General features: G+C 44.1%; 7 protein-coding genes across 12 annotated transcripts; 2 read left to right on the forward strand and 5 right to left on the reverse strand.

Annotated features, from left to right (window-relative positions):
- Nucleotides 1-610: 610 nt before the first annotated feature.
- LOC112341277 (leucine-rich repeat-containing protein 1-like) lies at nt 611-4,233 on the reverse strand. 5 transcript variants are annotated; one of them, XM_024661170.1, is made up of 17 exons: nt 4,005-4,233; nt 3,838-3,947; nt 3,654-3,773; nt 3,509-3,601; nt 3,405-3,447; nt 3,247-3,356; nt 2,998-3,131; nt 2,868-2,940; nt 2,733-2,807; nt 2,573-2,671; nt 2,432-2,520; nt 2,044-2,347; nt 1,776-1,943; nt 1,572-1,689; nt 1,047-1,455; nt 889-992; nt 611-717 (listed from the first exon to the last, which is right to left on the reverse strand). In XM_024661170.1, the coding sequence occupies exons 1-14, from the start codon at nt 4,219-4,221 to the stop codon at nt 1,576-1,578; spliced, it is 1,749 nt and encodes a 582-aa protein (XP_024516938.1). In that variant the 5' UTR covers nt 4,222-4,233; the 3' UTR covers nt 611-717; nt 889-992; nt 1,047-1,455; nt 1,572-1,575. The 5 variants fall into 5 exon arrangements, with proteins under 5 accessions (XP_024516938.1, XP_024516941.1, XP_024516937.1 ...); XM_024661173.1 differs by lacking the exon at nt 611-717 and having other exon boundaries at nt 784-992; nt 4,005-4,064; nt 4,119-4,233; XM_024661169.1 differs by lacking the exon at nt 611-717 and having other exon boundaries at nt 784-992.
- A 4-nt stretch (nt 4,234-4,237) lies between these two features.
- LOC112341266 (30-kDa cleavage and polyadenylation specificity factor 30-like) lies at nt 4,238-6,187 on the reverse strand. The gene is made up of 6 exons (XM_024661157.1): nt 5,833-6,187; nt 5,376-5,651; nt 4,919-5,327; nt 4,789-4,857; nt 4,652-4,738; nt 4,238-4,597 (listed from the first exon to the last, which is right to left on the reverse strand). Exons 1-6 carry the CDS (start codon nt 6,180-6,182, stop codon nt 4,310-4,312), a joined length of 1,479 nt encoding a protein of 492 aa, XP_024516925.1. The 5' UTR covers nt 6,183-6,187; the 3' UTR covers nt 4,238-4,309.
- Nucleotides 6,188-6,871: 684 nt separating this feature from the next.
- On the forward strand, nt 6,872-10,400 carry LOC9662998 (putative ion channel POLLUX-like 2). The gene is made up of 21 exons (XM_024661120.1): nt 6,872-7,007; nt 7,082-7,153; nt 7,206-7,281; nt 7,337-7,435; nt 7,495-7,649; nt 7,701-7,802; nt 7,853-7,939; nt 7,994-8,078; nt 8,139-8,286; nt 8,381-8,457; nt 8,506-8,586; nt 8,642-8,812; nt 8,871-8,984; nt 9,039-9,131; nt 9,186-9,312; nt 9,370-9,446; nt 9,499-9,546; nt 9,594-9,663; nt 9,730-9,803; nt 9,866-9,976; nt 10,076-10,400. The coding sequence occupies exons 1-21, from the start codon at nt 6,949-6,951 to the stop codon at nt 10,166-10,168; spliced, it is 2,019 nt and encodes a 672-aa protein (XP_024516888.1). The 5' UTR covers nt 6,872-6,948; the 3' UTR covers nt 10,169-10,400.
- On the forward strand, nt 10,333-12,908 carry LOC9658077 (cationic amino acid transporter 1). 2 transcript variants are annotated; one of them, XM_024661119.1, is made up of 3 exons: nt 10,333-10,370; nt 10,441-10,808; nt 11,383-12,908. In XM_024661119.1, exons 2-3 carry the CDS (start codon nt 10,451-10,453, stop codon nt 12,810-12,812), a joined length of 1,788 nt encoding a protein of 595 aa, XP_024516887.1. In that variant the 5' UTR covers nt 10,333-10,370; nt 10,441-10,450; the 3' UTR covers nt 12,813-12,908. The 2 variants fall into 2 exon arrangements, with proteins under 2 accessions (XP_024516887.1, XP_002987271.1); XM_002987225.2 differs by having other exon boundaries at nt 10,444-10,808.
- Nucleotides 12,909-13,182: 274 nt separating this feature from the next.
- LOC9658078 lies at nt 13,183-13,905 on the reverse strand. Its single transcript, XM_002987279.2, has 3 exons — nt 13,623-13,905; nt 13,428-13,549; nt 13,183-13,358 (listed from the first exon to the last, which is right to left on the reverse strand). Exons 1-3 carry the CDS (start codon nt 13,865-13,867, stop codon nt 13,342-13,344), a joined length of 384 nt encoding a protein of 127 aa, XP_002987325.2. The 5' UTR covers nt 13,868-13,905; the 3' UTR covers nt 13,183-13,341.
- Nucleotides 13,906-13,947: 42 nt separating this feature from the next.
- On the reverse strand, nt 13,948-17,100 carry LOC9662999 (nucleolar GTP-binding protein 1). Its single transcript, XM_002987280.2, has 16 exons — nt 16,949-17,100; nt 16,361-16,884; nt 16,045-16,245; nt 15,900-15,991; nt 15,729-15,843; nt 15,587-15,651; nt 15,416-15,529; nt 15,276-15,350; nt 15,177-15,215; nt 15,055-15,126; nt 14,886-14,999; nt 14,755-14,826; nt 14,661-14,697; nt 14,479-14,591; nt 14,225-14,416; nt 13,948-14,158 (listed from the first exon to the last, which is right to left on the reverse strand). Exons 3-16 carry the CDS (start codon nt 16,160-16,162, stop codon nt 14,078-14,080), a joined length of 1,299 nt encoding a protein of 432 aa, XP_002987326.1. The 5' UTR covers nt 16,163-16,245; nt 16,361-16,884; nt 16,949-17,100; the 3' UTR covers nt 13,948-14,077.
- A 6,319-nt stretch (nt 17,101-23,419) lies between these two features.
- LOC9663001 (EG45-like domain containing protein) lies at nt 23,420-24,037 on the reverse strand. The gene is made up of 2 exons (XM_002987282.3): nt 23,886-24,037; nt 23,420-23,821 (listed from the first exon to the last, which is right to left on the reverse strand). The coding sequence occupies exons 1-2, from the start codon at nt 23,992-23,994 to the stop codon at nt 23,532-23,534; spliced, it is 399 nt and encodes a 132-aa protein (XP_002987328.2). The 5' UTR covers nt 23,995-24,037; the 3' UTR covers nt 23,420-23,531.
- Between the last annotated feature and the right edge of the window lie 216 nt (nt 24,038-24,253).

Below are 24,253 nucleotides of genomic sequence, written 5' to 3' on the forward strand. Positions count from 1 at the left end.
CTGGCGGAATATGCTCGTTTCTCTCGGAGGCATATTCTTCACCGACCGTAACAGGAGCATATTCTGCTGCCCGGCAAATTATTCTTTTCACGCCCCTAGGTTACCGCGTATTCTGTTGGCTGGCGGAATATGCTCGTTTCTCTGCCGGGAATGATTCTGTGCAGGCTCTGCGAGAGCGAAACAAGCAAGCTCCCACTCGTTTTCGTCCCGCTCTCACGCGCGGTACTCATGCCCGCCAGGCGCAAAAGCCACAGAAATTCTATGATAGGAGGGGGTAAGGATTCCGGAAATTTGGGTCAGGGTGGTGGCAGCCTTTGGCATCTTCATCTCTTTGCTTTTGCGCGGCTAGCAAAGGCATCTCTCAATCATCTGCCCTGGTGACCACCACCACTTGCATTTCCCCGAGGAGAAAAACCTCAGGAGGAGGGGAAATAGAATATGGGAAAAAACAGGGAATCAAACTGTAAGAAACTTCCTCGCCCTTGGCAGCGATCGATTGTCCTCCCTCATCTACTCGGTGGCTCGTGCTTTGTTTACGTAAAACTTTGATTTTGCTGCTTCACATGCGCTCCAACATTTGTCAAAAAACGTTAGTTTTTTCTAGGCACTGTTTTGCTTTCGCTCAAAAACTTCCATTTCTCGCAACGACAGGAACGAGCGAATCGCTCGCAAACTCTGATTGATTCTAACCCACTGAGAAATATCCGGTGTCGCTTTCTAAGCAAGGAGGAGGGATGCAGCAGCCAGCGAGTAAACGACCAAAGCGCCGCAGAGCAAGAGTGGAAAAAAAAAGAGAGAGTCAGGCATATCATATTCATCCTTGTTGGTGCTCCAAATTTTTAAGTTTCCTCGCACAGGAATGAATGGAATGAATTCACTCTCACTCACCAGTTGTTGAATTGAATGCGCCTGGGAGGAAAAAAGGAAGAAAAACTCGATCGATCCAACCACGCGGTTTTGATCCCCGGATTTCCCAATTGGATCCAGCCAGCCTGCAAAAACCCACGACCAGTTTGAGTATTTTTTCGCAGACTTCGAATTTTTACCAGCTTTTTATTCCTTCCTTGTTGCTGCTGTCGCCTCTGGCTGCTGCATTGCCTCTCTGGAATCCACCCGAGCCGAGCCAACCAATTCTTTCATAGCTCGATCTCCTTTTCTTCTTCTTCCTGGCAGGGAGAAAAAAAAAAAAGTTCCAATCTCTTGCTGTAAGTTCGTGATATCTCGCTGCCACCACCACCTCCACCACCACCACGATTCGGAAAAACTCAAGACTAAACAAGCGCGGCTCAAGGAAAGCCTGGAGCCCTGCAAAAAGCAAAAGGAGCTCTCGCTCCCCTCGCTTTCACTCGAGAGTACCTCGTCGTGTCCAGCAGTCGGAATCAAACAGGAAGCTTACTTTTCTTTTTCTTCTCCTCTCAAATCCGATGTTGGTCGTGTCTAAAGCCTGGCCCGCAACTGTGATGGAATGAATCAATGCGTGAAAATCTCAGGCACAACCAGCAGCAAGGAGCTATGATTGCCGTGAACGGACACAGAAGATAAAAAAAGGAGAAAAGAGAGAAGCCACTTACGTGCTTAGTATGACATTTCTTTCTCGATCTCGCTCCGGATCAGTGGCACAAGAGAGCCTCGTGAATCCAATTCTTTAGCGAGACGGTGCGTGTTCACGCTGTGAACTTTGACAGTCACCTGCAAAGGAAAAAAAAAAAACCACAAAAAAGCATTTTTTTAATGTTGTAAGTTGTGAGATTGATCAGAGTGGAAGCTACCATGACCTTGGTGTCGGGTAGAATCCTTGCTTGAGCGCAATCGTGTGACCAGCTTCCACAGTGGACGGAGATATCCGCATTTGACTCACGGACGGCGTCGAGCAGCGTTTGCTTGTACTGCTCCAGCCACGATGCATCTTTCCCTGGTCTGATGGAGGATGACTCCAGATCCACCTGCAAGGAAGTGACAGCCATCATCAATGCGAGAAAGATTGAGAAACGAAAAAAACAGAGAAGAAAAGGAATGAAAACTAGTACAGTTTTTTCTTATTACCTGGGGGCAAAAGGCCAGAACTGAAGTAGCCAGCCGTGAGAAGCGCAATGCTGCTGTTGCTCCCATAGAATCTCCCAGCATGACGACTCGCTTGTAGCTTTCCACTGCAGCTTCCAGTTCTCGCTTGTAATAGCTTCCAAGTTGGTGCTCCTGCCGCGAGTTAACAATGCTGGTCAGCTCCACGACTTGTTCCTTGTTTTGAGTGTACCAAGATCGCCAGCTATCAACAACATATAATATGTCGAAAGCTGGAGTCACTCCACTGGCTTCCATTTCTTTTTTGACTCTGCTCAGCAATCCTCCCCTTGAGAAAGGAAAAACAAAAGGAATGTGTAAGGAATGAGAACTTCTCATTTGTAAAGAACAAGCCAAGACTGACGCGTTTTACCAGTTGGGAACACCCGGAGCGCTTCCAAATGCTACAACTAGAACAGTCGCTTCCTTCCAATTTGGATTTCTCGCATTGTATCTGTGAAGCTGATGCAGCAACTTATTGTAAAGCGAGAAAAATATTTTTGTAGCCATCTACCTTGAAGTAGCCACCGTCAGACACAGCGTCTCCGGTTCCAGCAACATCTGATACGCTTAAAACTTCTAGGAGCTTGGAAGAGATTTGATCTGGCAATTTCTACAACTCCACAAACATGTGAGACTTTAAGATTGGTGGCGGGTCTAGATGCTGTTCTTACCACATCTGAGCTTACACCAAACGCCTTCATACCATCTGGCAGGTGACACAAGGATTCAGCCTGAAAGGGATTTCCCTGAGAAAGGGAAACAATAAAACTCTTGGTGAAAACAAATATATGCCTTGAAAACCAAACCTCTAGCCAGAGATTGCGAAGAGATTTCAAATCCTGGAGCGCTGGAGGAAGGTGATGAAGATTGTTTCCATACCTTCACAGCTAGGCAATAAGAGAAAAGTATTGGAATAGAAGATGGATGGCTGCTTACAGTGATAAAGACTCCAAAGCTTGTAGATATCCTATAGATCTGGGCAAGGATTGAAGCTGGTTGTCCGCAATGCAGAGCTGTTTCAAAGATACCAGCCCGTCTAAAGTTGATGGCAAGCTTTCCAAGCTGTTCCCCTGCAGCATGATATGCTATTTCAGCACGAAGCTTTATCTTTTGCATCGTCTGGACAAGGATAAAAGAAAGAGAACGAAGATGTCAACGAGTATAGCACAGGATTAGAGACCTTACTTGTAACCACAGCTCTTGCAACGATGGAAGGCTTCCAATGCTTGAGGGAAGATGGAAAAGGAGGTTGCCAAATACTGCCAAAATTCGCAACGCGCACAAAGATCCAATACCTGTTTACAAGTTTTGAAACTTTTCTCTTATTGCATTCCAAATGGTACCAGAAGGTAGCTCGATGAGATTGTTGCCAGCCACCGAAAGAACCTTGCAAAATCAATAAAGAAGTTGCTTAAACATTGGTTTGTTCATCGAATCCAAAGCCTACCTCGAGGCTCTTAAGACCGGAAAGCGTTTCTGGAAGAATGGCCAGCTGATTACCGGCGAGTGCTAGAAACCGGAGCTGCTCGAGTTTGCCTATCTGTAAACCACAAGGAAGTTCTATGATTATTCCAACCATGCTGAAAGCATACTTGTGGAGGAAGAGCGTGAAGAAGATTCCCATGGACCCATAATCCTTGCAAGTGCGTCAAGGTGCCTATACTTTCTGGCAAAGTACGCAGAGAATTTCCGGCAAGTCCCAGTCTTTGAAGCTGGAAGAACATACTTTAGTGAAAATGCTATGAACTGTGAGACCGCAACTTCCGATCAACTTACGTTTTTGAGCTTGTAAATCTCCTCGGGAAGATTGGTAATGCGGTTGCCTGCGACCGAAAGATCGACAAGCTCCGAGAGACCAAAGACCTGCGCTGGTATTTCTTCGAGACCTGAGAGGGAAGAAAAACTCTATACAAAATCAGCTTGCTTGGAACTTGCATTCTTACCACAATCGCTCAAGTCGAGCCTTCCAGTGCTAGCTGCTACAGAGATGCGAGCCTCCAAATCTATCATACTCTTTTCTTCGCAAGGGAAGAACAAAGGAAAAAAGAAACCTTTACCCGAGGAGATTGGTGGTGCTGGCAAAACCGAGCAATGGGTTATGGTGGAGCATCGGGACGAACACGAATGGCCCACTGGCGCATTCAGCAACAACGGAGCCATAGCTATCGCAAGGAAAGAAAAAAGAAAAGATTTTGTTGACAAAATGGTGTTAAGTCGACTTGGTCGCTAAAACTATCGGTGAGATCACTCAATTGTCTATGCGCTTCCTCTTGCGGTTTTCATCTTCGGACCTTCGAGGAGCCTCGTCTTCGCTCAGTTCACCACTCGCCTCTTTCTCGCTCGGCCTCCACATTTGCTGGAGCAGCGGTGCTGGTGGAAGTGGTGGTAGAAACATCGGTGGCCGTCCATATCCCATGAAAGCGGCTGGAAACGGTGGTGGCAGCGCTCCAAAACGTCCCATCTCCAGCGTCTCGTGGTGTTCTTCAGCGTCGGGAGGAGCTTCTTCGCGCTCGGCCTCAGACTCGTTCGCAACAGCCTGTGGAAAGAAAGAAGATCAAAACGAAGTCCGCCTAGAAAAGAATTTGCAAACCATGAGATTGCTGTCGAGTTCCAGATAGAGGAGCTCTGCAAGCTCTTGTCCAACAGATGGTTCGACCTCTTGGCAGTCTCGACTTATCTGTTCAAGGAGAAAGAGTTTCACAAATAGCTGAAAGCATGAACGTAAACCTTGACTGGGAGATTCTCGTTGTATGGATTGTGCAAGTGTCTCGTCTTGTGGAAGGATAGCTCGCACAACTAAAACAAAAACAAATCGAGTCAGTCGAGGAAAGAAGAAAGAAAAGAGAAAAGAACTCGCCTTGAGCCACTTGAGACGAAAGTTTCGACCATAGCTGCCCATCCCGTGCGATTGCTTCCATCCCGCAGTTCCATGAGCAGCACCTCCGGCTTTGGACATCATCCTGGCACACCCCTGTGAGCAGCAAAGCCGGAGAAGAAACACACAACAAAGCTTGTGTTGATTTCTCAAAGAGACGAATGGATCATGAAAAAGAGATGGAAAAAAAGTCGACAAAGAACTTACTTGAAAATGACGAGTTTCATTAACTGAGAAAATAAGAATCACATGTTCACAAGATTCAAGAGCTTCGTTGAGCTTTGCCTCGTTATTTCTATGCGTAGCCCACACCCCGCGTCGAACGGACAGCTCAAGGTTCTCTCGATTGCTACTCTTAACTATGAAATACCTGCTTTGAGCTGCAAACTCTCAGTATCACAGCAGCTTGGTTTTTTCTTTGCGTTTTTGTTAAAGTTACCTCGAGAAGCCATACGGGAGTGGATTCGAGGCCGACATCATCTTTCGAGGCTTCCCTCCATTCGGTCCTCCATTTTGATGATCGTAGCCTCCTTGTTGCTGCATCATCGGAGGACGAAGAGGGGGCGTGTCCGAATTCATGTGTTGCTGCTGCTGCTTTTGATGGGGCTGATACCGAAACTTTGACAAGTGTTGCTCCACCGGAGGTGGCGGCCCGGGCAGCTTCTCGTGTCGATACCGACACTCTGGTCCATTGGGACAGAATCCAAGCTTGTACCTGTGGACAAACAAGGCAAACAAAACCAATTAAGATACAAACATGAACGACAAAAACTTGCTCTGGGAAGAACTTCTTCTAAGCTATAGCGACATGAAAACAAAACAATGGACTAAGCTATAGCGACATGAAAACTAAACACCTGGGAGCTACAAAGGAAAAGAAATGAGAGCTTACTTACATGTTGCATTCTTTGATGTCCTCGGTGCTGTGCTTGTAGATACAATCCGGCTCTCTACACTCCCCAAACCTCGCAAAAAATCGGCACAGCGGCATTCTCGACTTGTCATACTGGTGGAGGAAGCCGCAATCGTTCCCTTTCATGCACAATCCCCTCAGCCAGTGCCGGCACACCGTCTGCCTGAAGCTACGCCTGACCGGACCGCGCGGCGCCATCGACATCCCCTGCCCCTGCACAGCGCCGCCTCCAAGGCCGCCCATGGCCTGCGGAGGCGGCGCTTGGCCGCTCGCCGCCGTGACAGCATCCAATCCTCCCTCGAAATCGAAATTGAGGCCTCCATCGTCGTCCATCCCCCGCAAACCCTAGCCAGAGTTTAGGGTTCTTTGAAAGTGTATATTCCATGGGGCTTTCATGACGTTGTGAGGGTTTCGTCGTTTAGGGTTCCTTGGCGCGGCCATGACGGCATCGGCCGGCATTTCTGCCGGCGCTGCCGCCCGTGTGGAATGCCGCTGCTGTCCATGCGCGTCGTCGCTCAGGTAATCCACTCGCATTGTCGATTCTCTTGTGTCGCCGCATTGTGATCGATCGTGCGATTCGATTGCCAGCAGCAGCAGCGGGGATTGCCGAGTGAAGCTTTCAGCTGTGAGAAGTAAGTAGTAGTAATGAGCGTGATGCGCTGAGCTCCAGCTGTTTGAAATCCAGAGAGAAGGCTGCAAAAGGCGATTTTTTTGTGCGGAAAGAAGCAGCTAACGCGCCAGCCAGCAGGAGCTTCTCTCTTGCCCGACTCAAGCTGGTTTTTCCAAGAGAAACGGAAGAACACAGACCTCCCAGTGACGCAGTTTGTGCAGTGTGCATTGTTTGAGGTACTTATGGCTAGCATTTTGTTTCCTTTCTCAATGTGTGTGTTGCAGGCAGTGGTGATTGAAATGACTATGCGTTTCTCGTGGAAGCATCTGTCGGGTGCTTTGCGAGACTTTGAGTTGTTAACGGCTGCTCGAGCGTTTCTAAAAGGCTTACACGCATGTAAGCCAGTGGGAGTTCCGGGACCAGACTTCCCTTCAAGAGCTAATTTCGCTAAGGTGGATTGGAGCAGATCACGCATCTCTTACATGCTAGATGTCATGCTCGAAAGGCATCCCATGTCGTAAGCACTATACCATTCAACTGCAAGCATTGTAAGTTTCAAATGGCTTTAATTCTCCGGCAATCTTGTATTTTTCTTCTCTTATATTGACGAGTGCATTCGCAGATACATGTGCCTGCTTGCTATGGGATGCGTGGCTCTGACTTTGATCGGAGGGATTATTTTTAATAAGAACAGGTACTCGTGTTTTGTTTTCTAATGTTCGCGTGTTTCATTCCCGTGCTGGCAGGACTTTTAACCAAAAACTTGAAGATTCATTTTGGGATGCTTGGGCTTGTGTTTGTGCATCAAGTATGCACCTCAAAGTGAGCAAATCGGAGAAACTTACCGTAGATTCTCTTGCTGACCATTTCGCTGCAGGAGACAACTCGTGCTGAGAGAGCAATCGGTTTGATGCTGGCAATGTGCGGAATATTAGTTTATACACTTCTCATGGGCACGATAAATGCTCAGTTTAAAGTTCGTTGCAACAACTACTGTTTTAAAATTATTTAAGTGTTTGAATGCGTGATTTGCAGAGTCATATGGATCGGCTGAGGGAAGGTGCTCATTCTCAAGTGTATGAAGATGGACATATTGTAATTTGTGGTGCGAACAACCATCTCGTGACCGTTCTCAAACAAATTAACAAACGTCAAGCACACCACTGGCGTTCTGGAGCAGCGAGATCGAGGTATGATAGAAGCGAAACGTGTGTTTCTGTAATTTCTTTGTTTATGTGCAGAAAGCAGACAGTGTTGCTTCTCTCTGAGCGTCCACGAGCCTACACTGATCAGCTTGTGATGAGTGTAAAAGACCAACCTCATCTTAATATTTTAACACGAAGGTATGGTTGGTTCTTTTCTTACGACTTGCGCCTAACTTGTATGCGTTTAGTGGAAGTCTGAGCTCCACGCTGTCCTTCCTTCGAGTTGGTGCAGATAAAGCTCGCACCGTGTGTTTTCTTTCCAACAAGGATGACACGTAAGTTTTAGATAACAAGAGATATTGATGACTTCAGGTACGTTTAATGTGCAGATACGAGGCGGATGCAGAGGTTGTTCTTTCGGTGTTGGCTCTTCGGCCTTTACTTCAAGGATTTAAAGGAAATGTAATTGCAGAGGTAACAGAGAGTAAAGAACTTTCAGTTTACAATGCGTACAAGATTTTCCGTTTTGTGCAGGTCTCAAAAGCGAGCTCTGCTAATCTTTTAATGTCATTGTCGGGAACGAGAGTGCAAACCGTTCAAAATCTTTCAGCAAAGCTATTTGTACAATGTTCACGGCAACCAGGGCTACGGGACGTATACAGACAAGTGCTCAGCTATGGGAGTAAATTCTAAACATAAAAAACCTCACAAAGTAACAGAGGTTGAATGCTTAAAGCTTTTGGAATGTTTCTGAAGAAGAAAATCTCTCTGGGCAGAGCATGTCATAAACCTCTACAAATATCCGGGACTATCAGGTTTGCACTACCAACAAGTCCGACGAGGCTTTCCAGAGGTAATTCTAAAGTTTTCCTAATACTGGTGATTTATTGGGAACAAGCAGGCTATAATTTGTGGAATCCTTCGAGAAGGAAAGCTTGATTTCCATCCCCATGAGGATCTTGTCGTCCGTAGCAGCGACAAGGTATAAGAAGCTTTCGTATTCTCTAATGTTGCTCATAATTTTCGACATGCTGTAGTTCCTCGTTATAGCACCGAAAGGAACTCAAAAGGAAGCTCCACATAGTCTTGTGAAGATCGCTGAGAGATATCGCAAGACCCTTAACACAATTGACAAAATCCTATGCGACTGTAGAGGTGGACAGAAATGTCAGATTTCCACCGAACACGTACCAAAGCCACAACCAAAGGTAATAAGTAGCATTTCTCGTTTCGAGCATCAATTTACAGCATGAAGTCTCATTGCAGGCGGCCGAGAAAGTCCTTGCTAGAAAAGAACGAATTGTTATTCTCGGGTGGCGCCCAGATGTTTGTGATATGGTTCTCGAGTACGATGATTATGTTGGTCCGGGTAGTGAATTGGTACGCATAGACCATTCATTGGTGATTTCGTTTCGAACCCTGCGTTGATGTCAGGTTATACTAGCTGAGGCCTCCTTGGAAGAAAGGCAACTCGTAATGGACAGAAGATTTTCAAGGCCATTGCGGAACATAACGTTGACGCACAAGGTACTGGCATTTGTCCTCGGGATGCTTGCTATTACTCGTGAATTTCTGTAGTAGATTGGAAGTCCCATGAGTCGAACAGACTTGAAACTTGCTATTACAAACATTGCTCCGGAGTTTGGAAATGAGGATACTCCGCCTTTGTCAATCTGCGTCATTGCGGATGGCAAGTGGCACGTCGGAGGTATGGTGGTTGTGTGAAGGATGGAAATTGTCGGTTGACGCGTTTTTGCTTTACCAGGCACCCCAAAGGCAGACAAACAGTCCGCGTTTGCTCTTCTTCTCGCAGAAGCGCTATGCAGAGAGTATAAAATCAAGGTAGGCTGCGTCCATTGGCAATGCTTTCGTTTTGGCAATGTGCTTGCTTCAGGTGACGAGTTTGGTCGCCGAGTTCGTTGACAAGAAGCTTGGAAAGCAGGTTCGCTGCACCGACTTATATGATACTATATTCTCTTTCCTATTCAGGTTGTTCAAAGCCACCCGTCTCTAAATTACATCTGTACCCACGAGTTATCAGGGCTCGTCACTACTCAAGGTGCTCACAAGCTCTTCTGGCTCGACTCGAACTCTTGAAAGTTCTTGCTTCTTTTTCCTTCTCCAGTGTCGGAAAATTCGGATTTAAATGCGGTCTGGACGGAGCTCCTCAACTCGTGGGGGAATGAGATATATGTCCAGGTATTCATTCACCTGTCTGTTTTTTCAAGACTCTACTCAACCTGGAAGTCATTGTGTTTCAGGATATTGGCCTTTACGCAACCACCAATGAAGCTCCCTCGTTCAACGAGCTTGTAGAGCGTGCGGTCTTGCGTGAAGAGGTAGCTATAGGATATCGGCGAGGCAACAAAGTGGTACGCCTTTTACTTGTTAGCATAGGCAGCACAATAGGGATGATTTCTTTCTTTTGTGCATTCGTTTCCTGATTCGATCTCTTGTTTGTGTTAAACCAGGTGATCAATCCCAAGTCGAAAGAAATACCACTCAGATTCAAACCGGGAGACGCACTGGTGGTAATTGCCGAGGACCAATACGGAGTGAGCTAAGAGCTAAGGTGAGAACGTCCTGCCCGCGCTTTGGAAGAATATGCTTATATTTAAACGTGAGCTCCCGGATCTTGGGAGGAATAGCAAATAGACTCGAGCGCCGTCAAGACCGGCGTGTATCGAGATCTGATGGTCAGGATTGAATTTTTGTGTGGTCTCTCCAATGTTGCTCGCTGGTGTCGTCTAGCTTGGTTGCTGCAAGGTTTAAATCAATTCATCCAGTTACTTGGACTACTGATGCTTCACCTCTTTCTTTCTTTTTTCCTGTGAAGAAGATCGATCATGGGGTCCAATTTCCTTCCCGAGGAGTCGTTCCAGAGCTGGAGCAGCTATGTCCACGCCCTGTCGGAAACGCGGCCTCGATTCATGGACAGGCTGCGAGCTCGCTCCAGCGATCAGGAAGAGCTGCTGGAAGTTAAGTCGCGGAGCAAGAACGAGATGATCAAGACGCTCAACTGGTGGGATCTCATGTGGTTTGGGATTGGAGCGGTGATTGGAGCTGGAGTGTTCGTGCTGACGGGACAGGAAGCTAAGGAGCACGCGGGGCCTGCGATCATTCTCTCGTACGCCGTTGCTGGACTCTCCGCCATGCTCTCCGTCTTTTGCTACACGGAATTCGCTGTGGAGATCCCTGTCGCTGGTACGCTTTCCTTTCCTTGATCTCAGTTGCTTCGCTCTTGAGTTTCTGTGAGTTGCTTGGTGATAGCGTTTGCTTGGTTGAGCTTCGTGGATGAAGTCTTGCCGGTGAGTAGAGAATCTCTTTTTGTTGCTTTGCTTGTTTGCTAGTGATCAAATCGACGGGTAATCACGAGACACTGTTTTTCCTGAATGTTGTTTGTCTACCTGGGTCTGTAACATCAATAACGGCTGAGCGACTTTCCTTGATCTCAGTTGCTTCGCTCTTGAGTTTCTGTGAGTTGCTTGGCTTGATAGTGTTTGCTTGGTTGAGCTTCGTGGATGAAGTCTTGCCGGTGAGTAGAGAATCTCTTTTTGTTGCTTTGCTTGTTTGCTAGTGGTCGGTGAGAATTAAATCGACGGATAATCACGAGACAGTGTTGTTCCTGACTGTTGTTTGTCTACTTTGGTCTGTAACATCAATAACGGCTTCCTTGTGGACTTTCTCCATGAGCGACTTTTGTTTTTTCTTCGTTGGTTGATGACTTTCAATTCTCTGTTTTACTACCATTAAGCTTTAATATGTTTCTGGATGAAAGGTGGCTCATTTGCGTACTTGCGAGTGGAGCTGGGCGACTTCGCGGCTTTCATCGCGGCAGGAAACATCGTCCTCGAGTACATTATCGGCAACGCGGCCGTGGCTCGCTCCTGGACGGGATACTTCGCAGCTCTCCTCAACCACGACAGCTCCGACTTCCGGATCTACGCACCATCTCTGGCAAAGGACTACAACTATTTGGATCCAATCGCAGTGGTAGTCCTCTGTATCGCGGGAGCCATCGCCTGCTACAGCACTCGTCATGCCTCCACGCTCAACTGGATCGCCTCCGTCGTCAACATGCTCGTCATCGCCTTCATCATCGTCGCCGGACTCACGCAGGCCGACACTTCCAACTACACCCCTTTCATGCCTGGCGGCGTCCGGGGCCTCTTCAGTGCTGCGTCCGTCCTCTTCTTCGCCTACCTCGGCTTCGACGCCGTCTCCACCATGGCCGAGGAGACGAAGAACCCCGGCCGGGACATACCACTCGGCCTCCTCGCCTCCATGACCATGGCCACGGTGATCTACTGCTTGATGGCGCTGACGCTCAGCCTCATGACCCCAAACGCTCTCATCGACAAGGACGCTCCTTTCTCGGTGGCTTTCAAGCTCCACGGCATGAACTGGGCTCAGTATCTCGTCGCGCTGGGAGCTCTCAAGGGAATGACCACCGTTCTCCTCGTTGGTGCTGTCGGACAGGCCCGCTACTTGACTCACATTGCTCGGACACACATGATCCCGCCGTGGTTCGCCGTTGTCAACGGGAAAACTTCCACTCCAGTGAACGCCACCGCCGTCATGGTTGCTGCCAGTGCCATCGTCGCGTTCTTCTCCAGCCTCGGGATCCTGGCCAACCTCTTGTCCATCAGCACGCTGTTTATCTTCAGCATGGTGGCGATGGCTCTGCTTGTCCGGAGATACTACGTCGAGGGGGTGACGAGCACGCGTCATGCGCTCGAGTTTGTCGGCTTCATGGCGGTCATACTCGCTTCCTCGATTGCCATCGCGATTTACTGGGCCGTGAGCGACGGGTGGATCGGCTACGTTGTTGCTGTTCCGGTTTGGTTCCTGGCTACCGCAGGCCTGGCCGTGTTTGTGCCGACTTCCAGAAAGCCGAAGGTGTGGGGGGTGCCGCTGGTGCCTTGGCTGCCATCGCTGTCGATTGCTACCAACATTTTCCTGCTGGGATCCATCGACACGGCCTCGTTCGTGAGGTTTGCGGTGTGGACGGGGCTCATGCTCCTCTACTATGTCTTCTTCGGCCTCCACGCATCGTATGACGTCTCCAAGGAAAAAACGAAGAGGGATCCGAAGATGGAAGAGCCTGTCAAGCACGCAAGCAACGACGTCGAGGCAGCTGCCACTGATGAGCACAGCAAGGCCGTTTTGCTCGAGAATGGAACTGCAGAGCAACAGACAAACAACTAACAAACATGCCTCGTGATAAAATAAAGTTGAAAGTGTGGTTGAAAGACATACAAGCTCGAAAGCGATTTTAATATTGAGTTCTAGAACTAGAACAGAAAAGATTCCCATGAACTGTATATTACATTAACTTCTCAAACGTGAATCTGATACTGTTTCTAAGGAAGGATTGCCAAAGATTGCTTTACTATCACTCGGTGCTTATATTCGCTAGAAACCGACAAAGAACCTGCCTAGTAACGATCGACACAGCATGAAACATGTTCAAGCTTGAAGCGCTATGATATGATCCATCGACTCACATTCTAAATCCAATGCTCGTTTCTAAGTCTTCTTCGCTTCGTATAACGTATCTGAAAGAGGAGAAGAAAGGAACCAGGAATCCAAGCCTTTGTAAAGCACGCAAGGAATGACGTCGAAATGAAGAGCAAAACAAGGCAGTTTTGCTCCACAAGGGACCCAACGGACAAACAAACTAAAAACACTCCCTATTCTCTAGGAAAACAGATCACAACAACAATCTCGTTTTGATTCACTTGTCGACCTGAGCTGTGCATGCAAACAATCCAATCCTCAAAAACTCTACTGCCTAAGCTGTAAAAAAAAAAAAAAACTTACCCAGCTTTCCGAGTCCATTGCAACGAGCACACACGATTTGGGTGTTATCCTTCCTTGCAGCGTTCGCGGTCAGCTTGGAACCAGTCTTCCTCACGAATCCCGCTCCATCGCACTCGGGACACCTGAAAAAAACTCAAGGGACATCAGTCAGCCATGGATGAATTGAAAAAACGAGAAAAACAGATCGTTACTCACAGATCCTTGCGGGAGAAGAAGATGGGAAATGCAGTTCCTATGACTGCAATCCCAATTGCCCCGGCGATCAAGTAGCTTGTGCTGTTCGATGAGAGCTCACCAACGGCACACACCACTTTGGGTCCTCGACGTCGGCCTCCGTTGCTACTTATCCCCACCACTGAACCTCTGCTGTAAGCGCCTACGCGACACGAGCTCGACGCAACAGTGCCGCTGGAGATGGAGAGTGCTGCTGATGTCGCCATGAGAGGAGCTTCTGTCAGTTAGCAGCGAAAGAGCAGCCAGCCAAGCCTTATCCGACCATAGTATTTATAAGAGGCACGTCTTGTGGATAAAAACTCACCTGTATAGTACTTTCTTAAAAGGCTTAAAACATTTCGTGTTGAGTAAATCGAAAACTCACAGCTTTAGCTCCATTTTGCTTGAATGGTTGCTCGGACGAGCAGTGAATAATGTTATGACTCCTCATCCACAGCGGCTTTCTCTTTACTTCGATCCGAAATACTTCTCAGCATTTCCAAAACCCTCGATGACAGCTGCAATAAGCGCCAACTCCGTGAGTTTCTTTTCTTGCTTATAAACGTTTCGATATAGAACATTACCTCGGAAACGTTGTGCTTTGTCTCCACTGACACCCACAGCGCTCCAGGTGGTCCACTAGTTTTGTACCGGACAATCTCATCCACTTCTTCGCCATCACGAAGAGCTGGCACTTCCAGGAGATCAGCCTTAGACACCACGTCGATCCAAGGCCGGCTTGGAAATCTTCCTCGAATTTCTTTATAGATATAAAACTGCAAGTTCATTGCGCAATCGTGTAAAGTACTGGCCATGAACTAAAATTTCCAGCTTTTACCTGGTCTTGCACGCTAGTACCACATTCTCCCGTAAGGTCGTGCACGTATAAAACAGCCGTTGGGAGATAAGCTAGTGCCGCTAAAGTCAACTTCTCCATGTCGTTTCGGTCCGCTGGTTATATACAATGCTGTTAGCAACAGAGCGAAGAGGAAAATGAAACGACAAGTTTTATAGTCGCACCATCAATCCTGTTGAGCAGACCTGGAGTATCTGTAACCTGAACAAATCAGGTTGGTGACGCTTGGACTGTATAAAAAGCCGTTCTTACACCTACCTGGTAAGAAAAAGCATAATCCATTATATGACCCATGGAAATAGCTCTTGTTGTGAATGGATAGTTACAAACCTGCATGGTCGATACCCAGTTAGCGAAACATACTCAAAAACCGAAAAAGAAGTTCCAACCTCTGGCTTTCCCGTAGAGAGCACCCGCACCAAAGAGGATTTACCGACATTCGGAGCTCCGACTAGGCATAGAATTGGGTCGCGAGGATTGACAACCGGGAGCTTCCTGAGAGTCTGTAAACCTAGTAAATTCTCTGATCCCGCTATAAATGCAATCAAAGGTGTCAACCTTAGCTGTCTCTTTCAGATCCTCAAGGTACTGAACGTGCTCGTGGAACACAACAGTCATCTCGTGAAATCCCTGCACAAGTGGTGGTAAGACTTTTATCCAAGAGCAGAAAGAAAGAGCACCTCATCTTTTAGATCTGCAGCCTCCCTTCTGGTGCTTGACTGCATCAAATAGTTGGTTCACGAGAGTAAGCAAATGCCAGAGAGGCGACGTGAGCTCACCTTGGAGCACAGCGAGGCCATATTCTTCCCGCACAGAGTCAGCTTTTTCCTCAGAGTTAAAACGTTGCCAAGGATCTGCTTCAGTACAAGCATGAAACAACACACACTAGATGTGAAATCCAAGTGCGAGTGGACAGTACCTCTTCGTACTTGCCTTTTCCGAGTGTGAACTCTAAAAGCGACCTCTCATACGCATGTAGTTCATAGCTCCTGGGGAACTTTTTGAAGTAAGTCGTTAGAGGGACTGAGAGTTCCTGCGAAGAGAACACCGATAATTCTCGCACCCAACATAAACAAAGAATGGAGCTCACCTTCATCAACGCATCCAGCTGCCTTGCTCCGCGGTTTCGCTCCCTCTTGGCGATGTTTGAGATGACTGTGAGCTCGTCGTGAAGGAACACAGATGAAATGGGAAGAAGAAAAACAGATAAACTGCGAAAAACTCAATCACACCTTTGGACGGCGGAACTCTTTTGGCAGCTTTCAATGCGGATGCCAAAATCTCTTCGGCAGGAACAACCATTGGAAGTTGCTGAAACGCTCCCACATCTGGCTGCTGACTTTGCACCTAGAAGACAATCTAAGGCTTTCCTTCTTTTGAATTGTTGGAAAGAATTCACATACCGATGGATGCAATTCCTTAAACAATCGGAGCTCATCATCGGTGAGAGTCGGTCTGGGAACCGCAGGCTGGTGAACACCAGAAAGAAGATCACCTACATTTCAAGGAAACAATGAGAGAAACGAATCGAAAGTGCGTAAATGCTACCTCCTCTTCCCCCTCCCTCTGGTGCTGCGCAAGAGCACGGCGGCAACGAATGAACGAACCGAGTGCCAATGCGATGCGGCAGTCGCCAGAGCTGCTGCTGCGGGAGCGCCAGCTTCATCCAATCCCTCCCCTCTCCAAAACCCTAAGAAGCCAAAAACAGAAAGGAATTTCGTTGAATCGCACCCTGTGATTGCGAAATTCCTGTGAGATTGGGTCCAAAAGGTTGTTAGAATGGTGCAGTATTGAAAGAAACTTGGCATCTCTACTAGAAAAGGGAAAGGTGTGATACTGCATTGGGTCTGGTCTTGTTCTTTACCCTTGTGATTCTCCTTTTTTCCTTGCAAGAAATCTTTGTGTGCTCTTTTGGGATGGGACTGAAAAGTCCCCCGGGACTTACCAACAAGAGCAACTCAACAACAACAAATAAACACAAATCAAAGCACAAAAACAATGCTTTCTAGAACCTGGTTGTCCCTTCCCAAGTTTTATTACATTCTTATTTCTTTGCTTTGTCGCTCTTGCTCACCATCCTTTGTGGGATTTATATAAGTCAAATCTTCTGATACTCCACAATGATGTTGCCGGCATTTGGATCGGCCATCTTCTGGAACAGCTCGTGAGGCAAATCAAAAGTCCCATTGCAACCCTCAGGGCAGTAATCCACAATCTTGATGGTGTAAGGACCAGGATTGTTGGTGCAACCATAGGGCCCCTGGTTGTTCTGCCGAACACATTTGATGGTGTACATGTCTCCACAGCCGCTGCCGCCCATGTAAATCGCAGCACTGCCTGCTGCAAACATATGATCAGCTGGAAGGTTGTTATCCGCACAGGCATTTGCTGCAAAGCAAAAGAGAAAATTGGGGATCATGCATGGATGGAATCACAAAAATTATCAACTTACGTGTGTATGGAGAGTCATAGTACGTTGCGGTTCCTTGCGCAGCCATTGCAACGTGAAGTATCATTCCAAGCACAAGCACAACAGGCAAAACTGCAGCTTTTAGCTCCATTGATCGATCTATCTTCACTCCGCTCGAGTTTGCAAAAGCCCAAACTTTTGGCCTGAGGAACTCCACGTTCCCACGCAAGTTATAATCTGGTTTGCACATACGGTCTTCATACGCTGTTGACATATGCGTTAAGGCCACGCTTGCGTTCAAAGTCCGGGCTAGTCAAGTCAGGTCAAGGTCGAGTCCAGGTCATCTAGGGGTTTATATATGATGTGTACCTAGTCTACTTACAAGTAGTAATATTTAAATAGCTTTGACTTAGTTCTCAATGATAATCCATTATGTTAAGCTTGAGCTATGAATGTTTTAGTTAGGATTTTATCTATTCACCTCTACTAATTACTCACATATGGATCCAGAAACTGTCATAAATTTTGCTTATGGTGAAAGAACAAAACCATAATATCTTTTATATAAAATTTAGTGACACCTTTGTTGGTCCTAGATTAATGGTGTCTAACCACTCACTTCATGCTCATCTTCCTGATCATAGTTTTAGTCTTCATTAACACCTTCTCTTAAAAGCAATATGTTTAGAATATGGAAATTGCAATTGCATGCAATAACATTCAGGTGAAAAGAGCAACAGTAGTGGATACTTTGAATACTTTTCCAATCATAATAGTTTCAATATTTAAATTTTGTAAGCATGAGGCAAAACTATCAATTTACAATGATTAAGGTTTTTGAGTTTCCTCCTAGCATCGCAAACTAGAGAGGATTCTACAACTTCTTTGAGGCATTGAATTCAATAAAAGAACTTCTTTGAAGCACAATAATAAATCTAACAAAGCACGAAATTGAGGATTTTATATGATACCTCCTCCTCCCATAGTTTGACAATCCTTCTAACAAGCCAACCCAAGTCTTCTTTTAATGTTGTGCTTTGGGGGGAGGGAGATTATTAAACACCCTACTGAAGAAAACAATAGTAAGGGACATATTATTGCTTGAGATGCAAGCGACAATAAGTTTATGGTCCTAAAAGGTGATTTTGGTTCTAGTTACTTTGAAAGTTATAATGATTACCCTTGAAGCTGCAATGGTATCATGGGCTACAAGTGTTTATAATCAGCATTTGTAAAATATTTTAAATTTTTCACTGATGAATTAAGTTGAATTGGAAAGAGTCTTTTTCAAAAAGTCAAGCAATTATATATGTTATTTATTTATATTATCATAGAAAAAAAATGCCTAAATTATAGTACTTTAACAACCTAGATTCTAAAGCTTGGTGGATCTTGTGTTTGGTCCACCCCATCAACAAATACATTAGTGGGAAGAAAACATTTTATATCCATGTGGAGAAGTTGGGAAATCGAGCATACAATATACCTAGTGTCTCAACTTAGATCTAAATAGGCTCTCTTAATTAGAACTCAATGAATTAATCATGAAATATTAGAACTTGGATAACTCTTTGGGATTATTCAGATAAAATGCTTAATGTTTTACATTATAGGACATTAGTGTAAATTTTTAAGTTTAAACTTTTTAACTTTAATTATCCCAAAACTATTAATCGATTGGAAAAGAGGGTGCACTTTTGTTGACAAGCCTTTTCCCTTTATATTTATATTCTTACAAATTATCTTTCATTGGTTGCTTACAATTGGGATAAAAAAATTGGGATATGATAAGATAAGATTAAAGGACAAGTTTTGTATAGTCTTCATTTCTATATGTAGTCTTTGTGGGTCAGTTATTATTCCAAGCCTTCAAATACAATACACAAGTATCCTAAGGGTGTATAATTGCAATAATGGAAATTGCAGCTGAAGAGGTTTCAGATAAAAATGACTGATAACTTAGTTAAAGAGGACTATATAAGATAAACTTCAAGGCATGCATACCATATGTTTGGAATGCACTTAACTAAGATGTATCAAATCTAAAGTCGAAGGGTGATTAGCACAAGTCTATAGATTCCATATTAAAGAACTTAGCAATTACTAACTATAATACAGTGCTTGAGCCTAGACTTGCCAAACTTGGTGAAGATTATAAATAGGTTGTGGAGGTATGCATGGTTAGGGTGGTGTGGCATTATCTATTCATGGAGTCAAACACAATAGGAAATTTACTCTGAGAAGGCTTCCAACATGTAATATATATGGAAGTTCGATAAAAACTTTACAAGTATCTAGGTGGGTTTTCACTTATTAGCACAAATGCTTTGCTACAAACCTTTCAAGTAAGGACAATCATTCATTAGTCTTTGATTGGGATTTTGGAGAGAATTTCTACAATTGAATTAAAGACATCATTTGATATAACTATTTTCTCCTACATACAATTGAGCAATTGGCTCCTTTTCTAAGTACAAACAGTTTATGTACTTGTAACACAAAGTGAAAATTAAATTTGCCAATCCTAGAATCGACTGAACAACCCCCCTAATAGCATTTATATATGGCCCAACTATATCTATTGTGGTGTCTTAGACTAAAGCTCTTCCAATCTCATATACATAGACTACTTTGTAATGGAATGTATGAAGAATCTAGCAATCAACCACCTTAATAACTTTTATATGTGGTTCACCCACATCTATTATGGTGTTCTCCTAGACCAAAGCTCCTCCAATTTTATATGTATAGACCACTTTATAACTCAGTATGAAGATTAGCACTAAAGGTGAATTGAAAATAGTTAATTTAATTATTTAAAGCCATTTTACATTTTGGTAAATAATGGATTGATTTATAATTGGTGTTCCCTCATTTGTCTTACCAAATTGCACCATGTGCAAACAAATTTATATAGCTAAAACATAGCCTTCTCAATGCAAAAGTGGGAAAATTTATAATAGAGTATTCAATAATATGAAATAGATGTTTCAATTGTTGTACAGCTGTTTGATTCTTATATAAGTCCCTGCACAAAACAATAAAATAATGGCAATTTTTATAACATAAGCACATGCATTTCTTCTCAATGAACCATGCTATTATAGAGTTAATAATTGAAGGAAGTATATTAGTGTCTCCTTTAGCGAAAAGTTGCTAAATTGTGTTGTCCCAAAACACACTTTGTATTGTGCTTCTGAAAGGCTAAACTTAAAAAAGACACTCTCCCAATCTTGCCAATGAGGCATGGTTTAGGTAAGAAGCATGTGTTGAAAAAATATTTCATCTTTGGCCTAGTGGAACTTAAGGTGTCTAACAACAACATAAAACATCTTTTCATCACTTGTGCTCTTTATGTGAAAAGAACTGAAAAGTTTATGTTTTAGCCATTAAACTTGCAAATGAACTTTAGTGTCTCTCTATACTCTCAACTTAAGTGCAATAGTACCATCCTGTAAGATAACAACTTTCTTATGATGTAATATAGTGAAATTGGCACTATCTTGGGTGTTTAGGTAAATAGTGGCATTGAACACCTTGGTGGTGTTAATCCATTATTGTTGATGCTCAGTAGTTTACATACAAACATTAATGCAATTTTTAATGGTAAGATTTCCAATTGACTTATTCTACTACAAATAAGTTATATAAGAGTAAGTGGAGTGGAGTTGCTTCCCTCTAAAAAGGAGGGTTGAAGGCATACCATCATCTTCAAAGCTTCTACTATTGCTATCATATACTAACAATAATTGATTTGCACTCAAAAAACAGAAAATGAAGGTATAATTCATTTGTATTGATGCTTCTTACCAATTGCATGGCATAATACCACTATCTTTGATGACAAGGATCTCAATAGAGATCCTTGGTATTGTTTATCCCCACCATCATCTTGGTTTTCGACTTTAGTGATGTTTATGTTGTGTGGTGTCAAGAGAGTTTCCTTTGGTAGTGGAAGAATATTCTCTTCTTCATTTGTAAAGTCATCTTCCTTGATAATGCTATTATTCTCATTTTGGTTTGGTTCTTGCACAACTAGCTTTAAGAGGAATATCTTTATCACTAAAGGGTCATTGTCTATAGTTAAGGGATTTGTAACAACTACAATTACAAGGACCATAACATATATTTGTGATGAAGGAATTTAAAGAAAATAATGGCTTATGTTCCTAAACATCCTTCTCCTTAAACACTTGGGCTTGCTTTTAATAGTTTAACCAGTACTTGTCAATGAGATGCTCTATAATATTGTATAAATAAATTACTGTCGCTCAATTGCCATTGGCCTTGTTTACTATGGCTCCCTTTGAGGAGGCCAATAGCAAGATGTAAGTCCAATTTAACTCAGAGGGGGGGATTGGGAGAGATTGGGAATCCGTAGATGGATGGCCAACACTCCGTTGCTCGTGCAATAAGTAGCTGAAACCAAGTAGGACCAAGTAGAAGCTGGTACAATAGGTGGGAACCTTGGCAAGGGAATTTAGCAAAGGCTAAGGTGGTGTTAGTCGGATAGACAATGTAAACTAGCAAATTGGAAAAGAAAAATTTGTGGCTTACACAAGACTAAATAGAGCTAATGTCAAATTATGCAACCTTAGCATAAACTTGATTGCTATTGGACTACCTTAAACACTAAATAAACACTCTTATAATGGTCATGGATGAAGGTTGATTCTTGAAGCTTGGAGCAATAGTAAAATCACATCTTGAACCATATCAAGGTAGAAAGAAATGTTAAAGTATAAACCACCCTATATGAGACACTTTTGGAAGGACTCATCAAGTTCCATCACATTCACCACTAGCTTTCTTTTGAAATGTAAATGCAAGTTTTAGGGATTGCAATCCACTTGGTAATAGAGGTTATGGTGAATGGCCAAAGGACCAAGGGTGTCAACAATGAGATGCCACCAATGATTTTGGACTAGTTGCCATAACATCCATGACAACATGAATAAAGATTGTTGATTGTTATTAACATAGGTATGCATTGCTAACAACAAGTGGTGAATGAGTCTGATACAACAAAAAAGAAAATCAGTCCCAAGAAAAAAAAAACAAGTTATAACCTTTGGGAGTGGCTGTAAAATGCTAATGGGGAATTATGAGCCTAGTGGTGTGGTAGTATTGTTAACTCACTTTGCACAAAAAAACACATGGAAAAAAAGTGGGTACCAATAAAAAACTCACTAAGTTAGGCTGCTTGTTGCTCTAGGAGGTAGATGGCCAAGTAGTAGCATTTGTATTAATAGATGAAGTTGTGATAGTTGATATGGTCAATGGAGTAGTGGTAGGTGTAGATGGGCTATTAGGAGTGGCACTAGATGGGCTTGTATTAGCATAGTTGGTGTTGGTCTACAAACTAGACACCACTATAGGCCTAAGGCATCTAGATCATATGCTTAAGCTACTGTTTTCCAAAGAAGGAGGGGAGCAAGAAACATGCTAGAGATTCCACATTATATTGCAGCATATGCAACGTTAAGTAGTGCTTTGTTTACTCAAATGTAATTGAGAGCTATGGGTGGGATGGCATTGGAGTTGAGGTCCCATTGTGGATCTTAACAAATTGAGCAGTTGGCTAGTGTCTTGTGGGACTATTAGCTATGCCGACTATAGAACATTGAGTGACTAATTATGTGCTCGTGAGGTGTTTCCTACATAATGTCTACGGTTCAATCAAGTTAACATAACCAATCCTTTATGGTTTGCAGGCTCGAAACAAATTCCCTACTTGCCTAGGAGAAGCTACCCACCATTGCAACTATGGCACTTTTGCTTGGGTAGTGGTGGGAATGTGCACTATAAATCTTGTATGTGTGCCACTCATGCTCTTACCTTTGATTAGATCACATGAATTAATGGGAATGAACGAACTATCAATAAAATCATATGTAATGTTTCCATGAAATGAAATTAAATGCATGTTTACCCTAAAAATCTAGAAAAGTCAATAATTTTTTAATGGTTTACTCCAAATATGGCCAAGCATAAATTTTCGAATACTAGTGTTGCTGCAAGCAAACTCTTTATGTAAAACTCTACACCTGTGATATTGACTCGCAAGTGACAAAAAAAAAAAACACTTAACTGAAGTAGATATTATACATCCAATGCAAAAAAAGGCTTGATTTTGAATAGTGCCAAAAGCCTAAGAAGCCAAATACAGAAAGGGTTTAGGGTTTATCACAGTTTTTCTATTGGCAGGAAAGCAGGGGAGAGAAGGAATTTCATTGAATCGCACCTAGTGCCGAAATCACTGTGATTGCAAAATTCCTGTGAGATTGGGTCCAAAAGGTTGTTAGAATGGTGCAGTATTGAAAGAAACTTGGCATCTCTACTAGAAAAGGGAAAGGTGTGATACTGCATTGGGTCTGGTCTTGTTCTTTACCCTTGTGATTCTCCTTTTTTCCTTGCAAGAAATCTTTGTGTGCTCTTTTGGGATGGGACTGAAAAGTTCCCCGGGACTTACCAACAAGAGCAACTCAACAACAACAAATAAACACAAATCAAAGCACAAAAACAATGCTTTCTAGAACCTGGTTGTCCCTTCCCAAGTTTTATTACATTCTTATTTCTTTGCTTTGTCGCTCTTGCTCACCATCCTTTGTGGGATTTATATAAGTCAAATCTTCTGATACTCCACAATGATGTTGCCGGCATTTGGATCGGCCATCTTCTGGAACAGCTCGTGAGGCAAATCAAAAGTCCCATTGCAACCCTCAGGGCAGTAATCCACAATCTTGATGGTGTAAGGACCAGGATTGTTGGTGCAACCATAGGGCCCCTGGTTGTTCTGCCGAACACATTTGATGGTGTACATGTCTCCACAGCCGCTGCCGCCCATGTAAATCGCAGCACTGCCTGCTGCAAACATATGATCAGCTGGAAGGTTGTTATCCGCACAGGCATTTGCTGCAAAGCAAAAGAGAAAATTGGGGATCATGCATGGATGGAATCACAAAAATTATCAACTTACGTGTGTATGGAGAGTCATAGTACGTTGCGGTTCCTTGCGCAGCCATTGCAACGTGAAGTATCATTCCAAGCACAAGCACAACAGGCAAAACTGCAGCTTTTAGCTCCATTGATCGATCTATCTTCACTCCGCTCGAGTTTGCAAAAGCCCAAACTTTTGGCCTGAGGAACTCCACGTTCCCACGCAAGTTATAATCTGGTTTGCACATACGGTCTTCATACGCTGTTGACATATGCGTTAAGGCCACGCTTGCGTTCAAAGTCCGGGCTAGTCAAGTCAGGTCAAGGTCGAGTCCAGGTCATCTAGGGGTTTATATATGATGTGTACCTAGTCTACTTACAAGTAGTAATATTTAAATAGCTTTGACT

The sequence above is a fragment of the Selaginella moellendorffii genome, unplaced genomic scaffold, assembly GCF_000143415.4.
Source record: "Selaginella moellendorffii unplaced genomic scaffold, v1.0 SELMOscaffold_80, whole genome shotgun sequence".
NCBI classification, from domain to species: Eukaryota; Viridiplantae; Streptophyta; class Lycopodiopsida; order Selaginellales; family Selaginellaceae; genus Selaginella; species Selaginella moellendorffii.

Bases quoted from the DNA above. Each gene is read 5' to 3' on its own strand.
- LOC9663001 (XM_002987282.3), bottom strand. From the start codon at position 23,994: ATGGAGCTAAAAGCTGCAGTTTTGCCTGTTGTGCTTGTGCTTGGAATG. The intron at 23,822-23,885 runs GTAAGTTGATAA...TTTGCTTTGCAG, and splicing joins CTATGACTCTCCATACACAC to CAAATGCCTGTGCGGATAAC.
- LOC112341266 (XM_024661157.1), bottom strand. From the start codon at position 6,182: ATGGACGACGATGGAGGCCTCAATTTCGATTTCGAGGGAGGATTGGAT. The intron at 5,328-5,375 runs GTAACTTTAACA...GCTGTGATACTG, and splicing joins CTCCCGTATGGCTTCTCGAG to AGAGTTTGCAGCTCAAAGCA. The intron at 4,858-4,918 runs GCGAGTTCTTTT...TTTTTGTTTTAG, and splicing joins TTCGTCTCAAGTGGCTCAAG to TTGTGCGAGCTATCCTTCCA.
- LOC9662998 (XM_024661120.1), top strand. From the start codon at position 6,949: ATGTCATGCTCGAAAGGCATCCCATGTCGTAAGCACTATACCATTCAA. The intron at 8,985-9,038 runs GTACGCATAGAC...CGTTGATGTCAG, and splicing joins TTGGTCCGGGTAGTGAATTG to GTTATACTAGCTGAGGCCTC. The intron at 9,977-10,075 runs GTACGCCTTTTA...GTGTTAAACCAG, and splicing joins ATCGGCGAGGCAACAAAGTG to GTGATCAATCCCAAGTCGAA.
- LOC112341277 (XM_024661170.1), bottom strand. From the start codon at position 4,221: ATGGCTCCGTTGTTGCTGAATGCGCCAGTGGGCCATTCGTGTTCGTCC. The intron at 2,521-2,572 runs GTAGATGGCTAC...TTGCTGCATCAG, and splicing joins CTGACGGTGGCTACTTCAAG to CTTCACAGATACAATGCGAG. The intron at 1,944-2,043 runs GTAATAAGAAAA...ACTTCCTTGCAG, and splicing joins TTCTGGCCTTTTGCCCCCAG to GTGGATCTGGAGTCATCCTC.
- LOC9658078 (XM_002987279.2), bottom strand. From the start codon at position 13,867: ATGGCGACATCAGCAGCACTCTCCATCTCCAGCGGCACTGTTGCGTCG. The intron at 13,550-13,622 runs GTGAGTAACGAT...AGTTTTTTTCAG, and splicing joins TTCTTCTCCCGCAAGGATCT to GTGTCCCGAGTGCGATGGAG.
- LOC9662999 (XM_002987280.2), bottom strand. From the start codon at position 16,162: ATGAAGCTGGCGCTCCCGCAGCAGCAGCTCTGGCGACTGCCGCATCGC. The intron at 15,844-15,899 runs GTATGTGAATTC...ATTGTCTTCTAG, and splicing joins TTAAGGAATTGCATCCATCG to GTGCAAAGTCAGCAGCCAGA. The intron at 14,698-14,754 runs GTAGGTGTAAGA...TGATTTGTTCAG, and splicing joins ATTATGCTTTTTCTTACCAG to GTTACAGATACTCCAGGTCT.
- LOC9658077 (XM_024661119.1), top strand. From the start codon at position 10,451: ATGGGGTCCAATTTCCTTCCCGAGGAGTCGTTCCAGAGCTGGAGCAGC. The intron at 10,809-11,382 runs GTACGCTTTCCT...TCTGGATGAAAG, and splicing joins TGTGGAGATCCCTGTCGCTG to GTGGCTCATTTGCGTACTTG.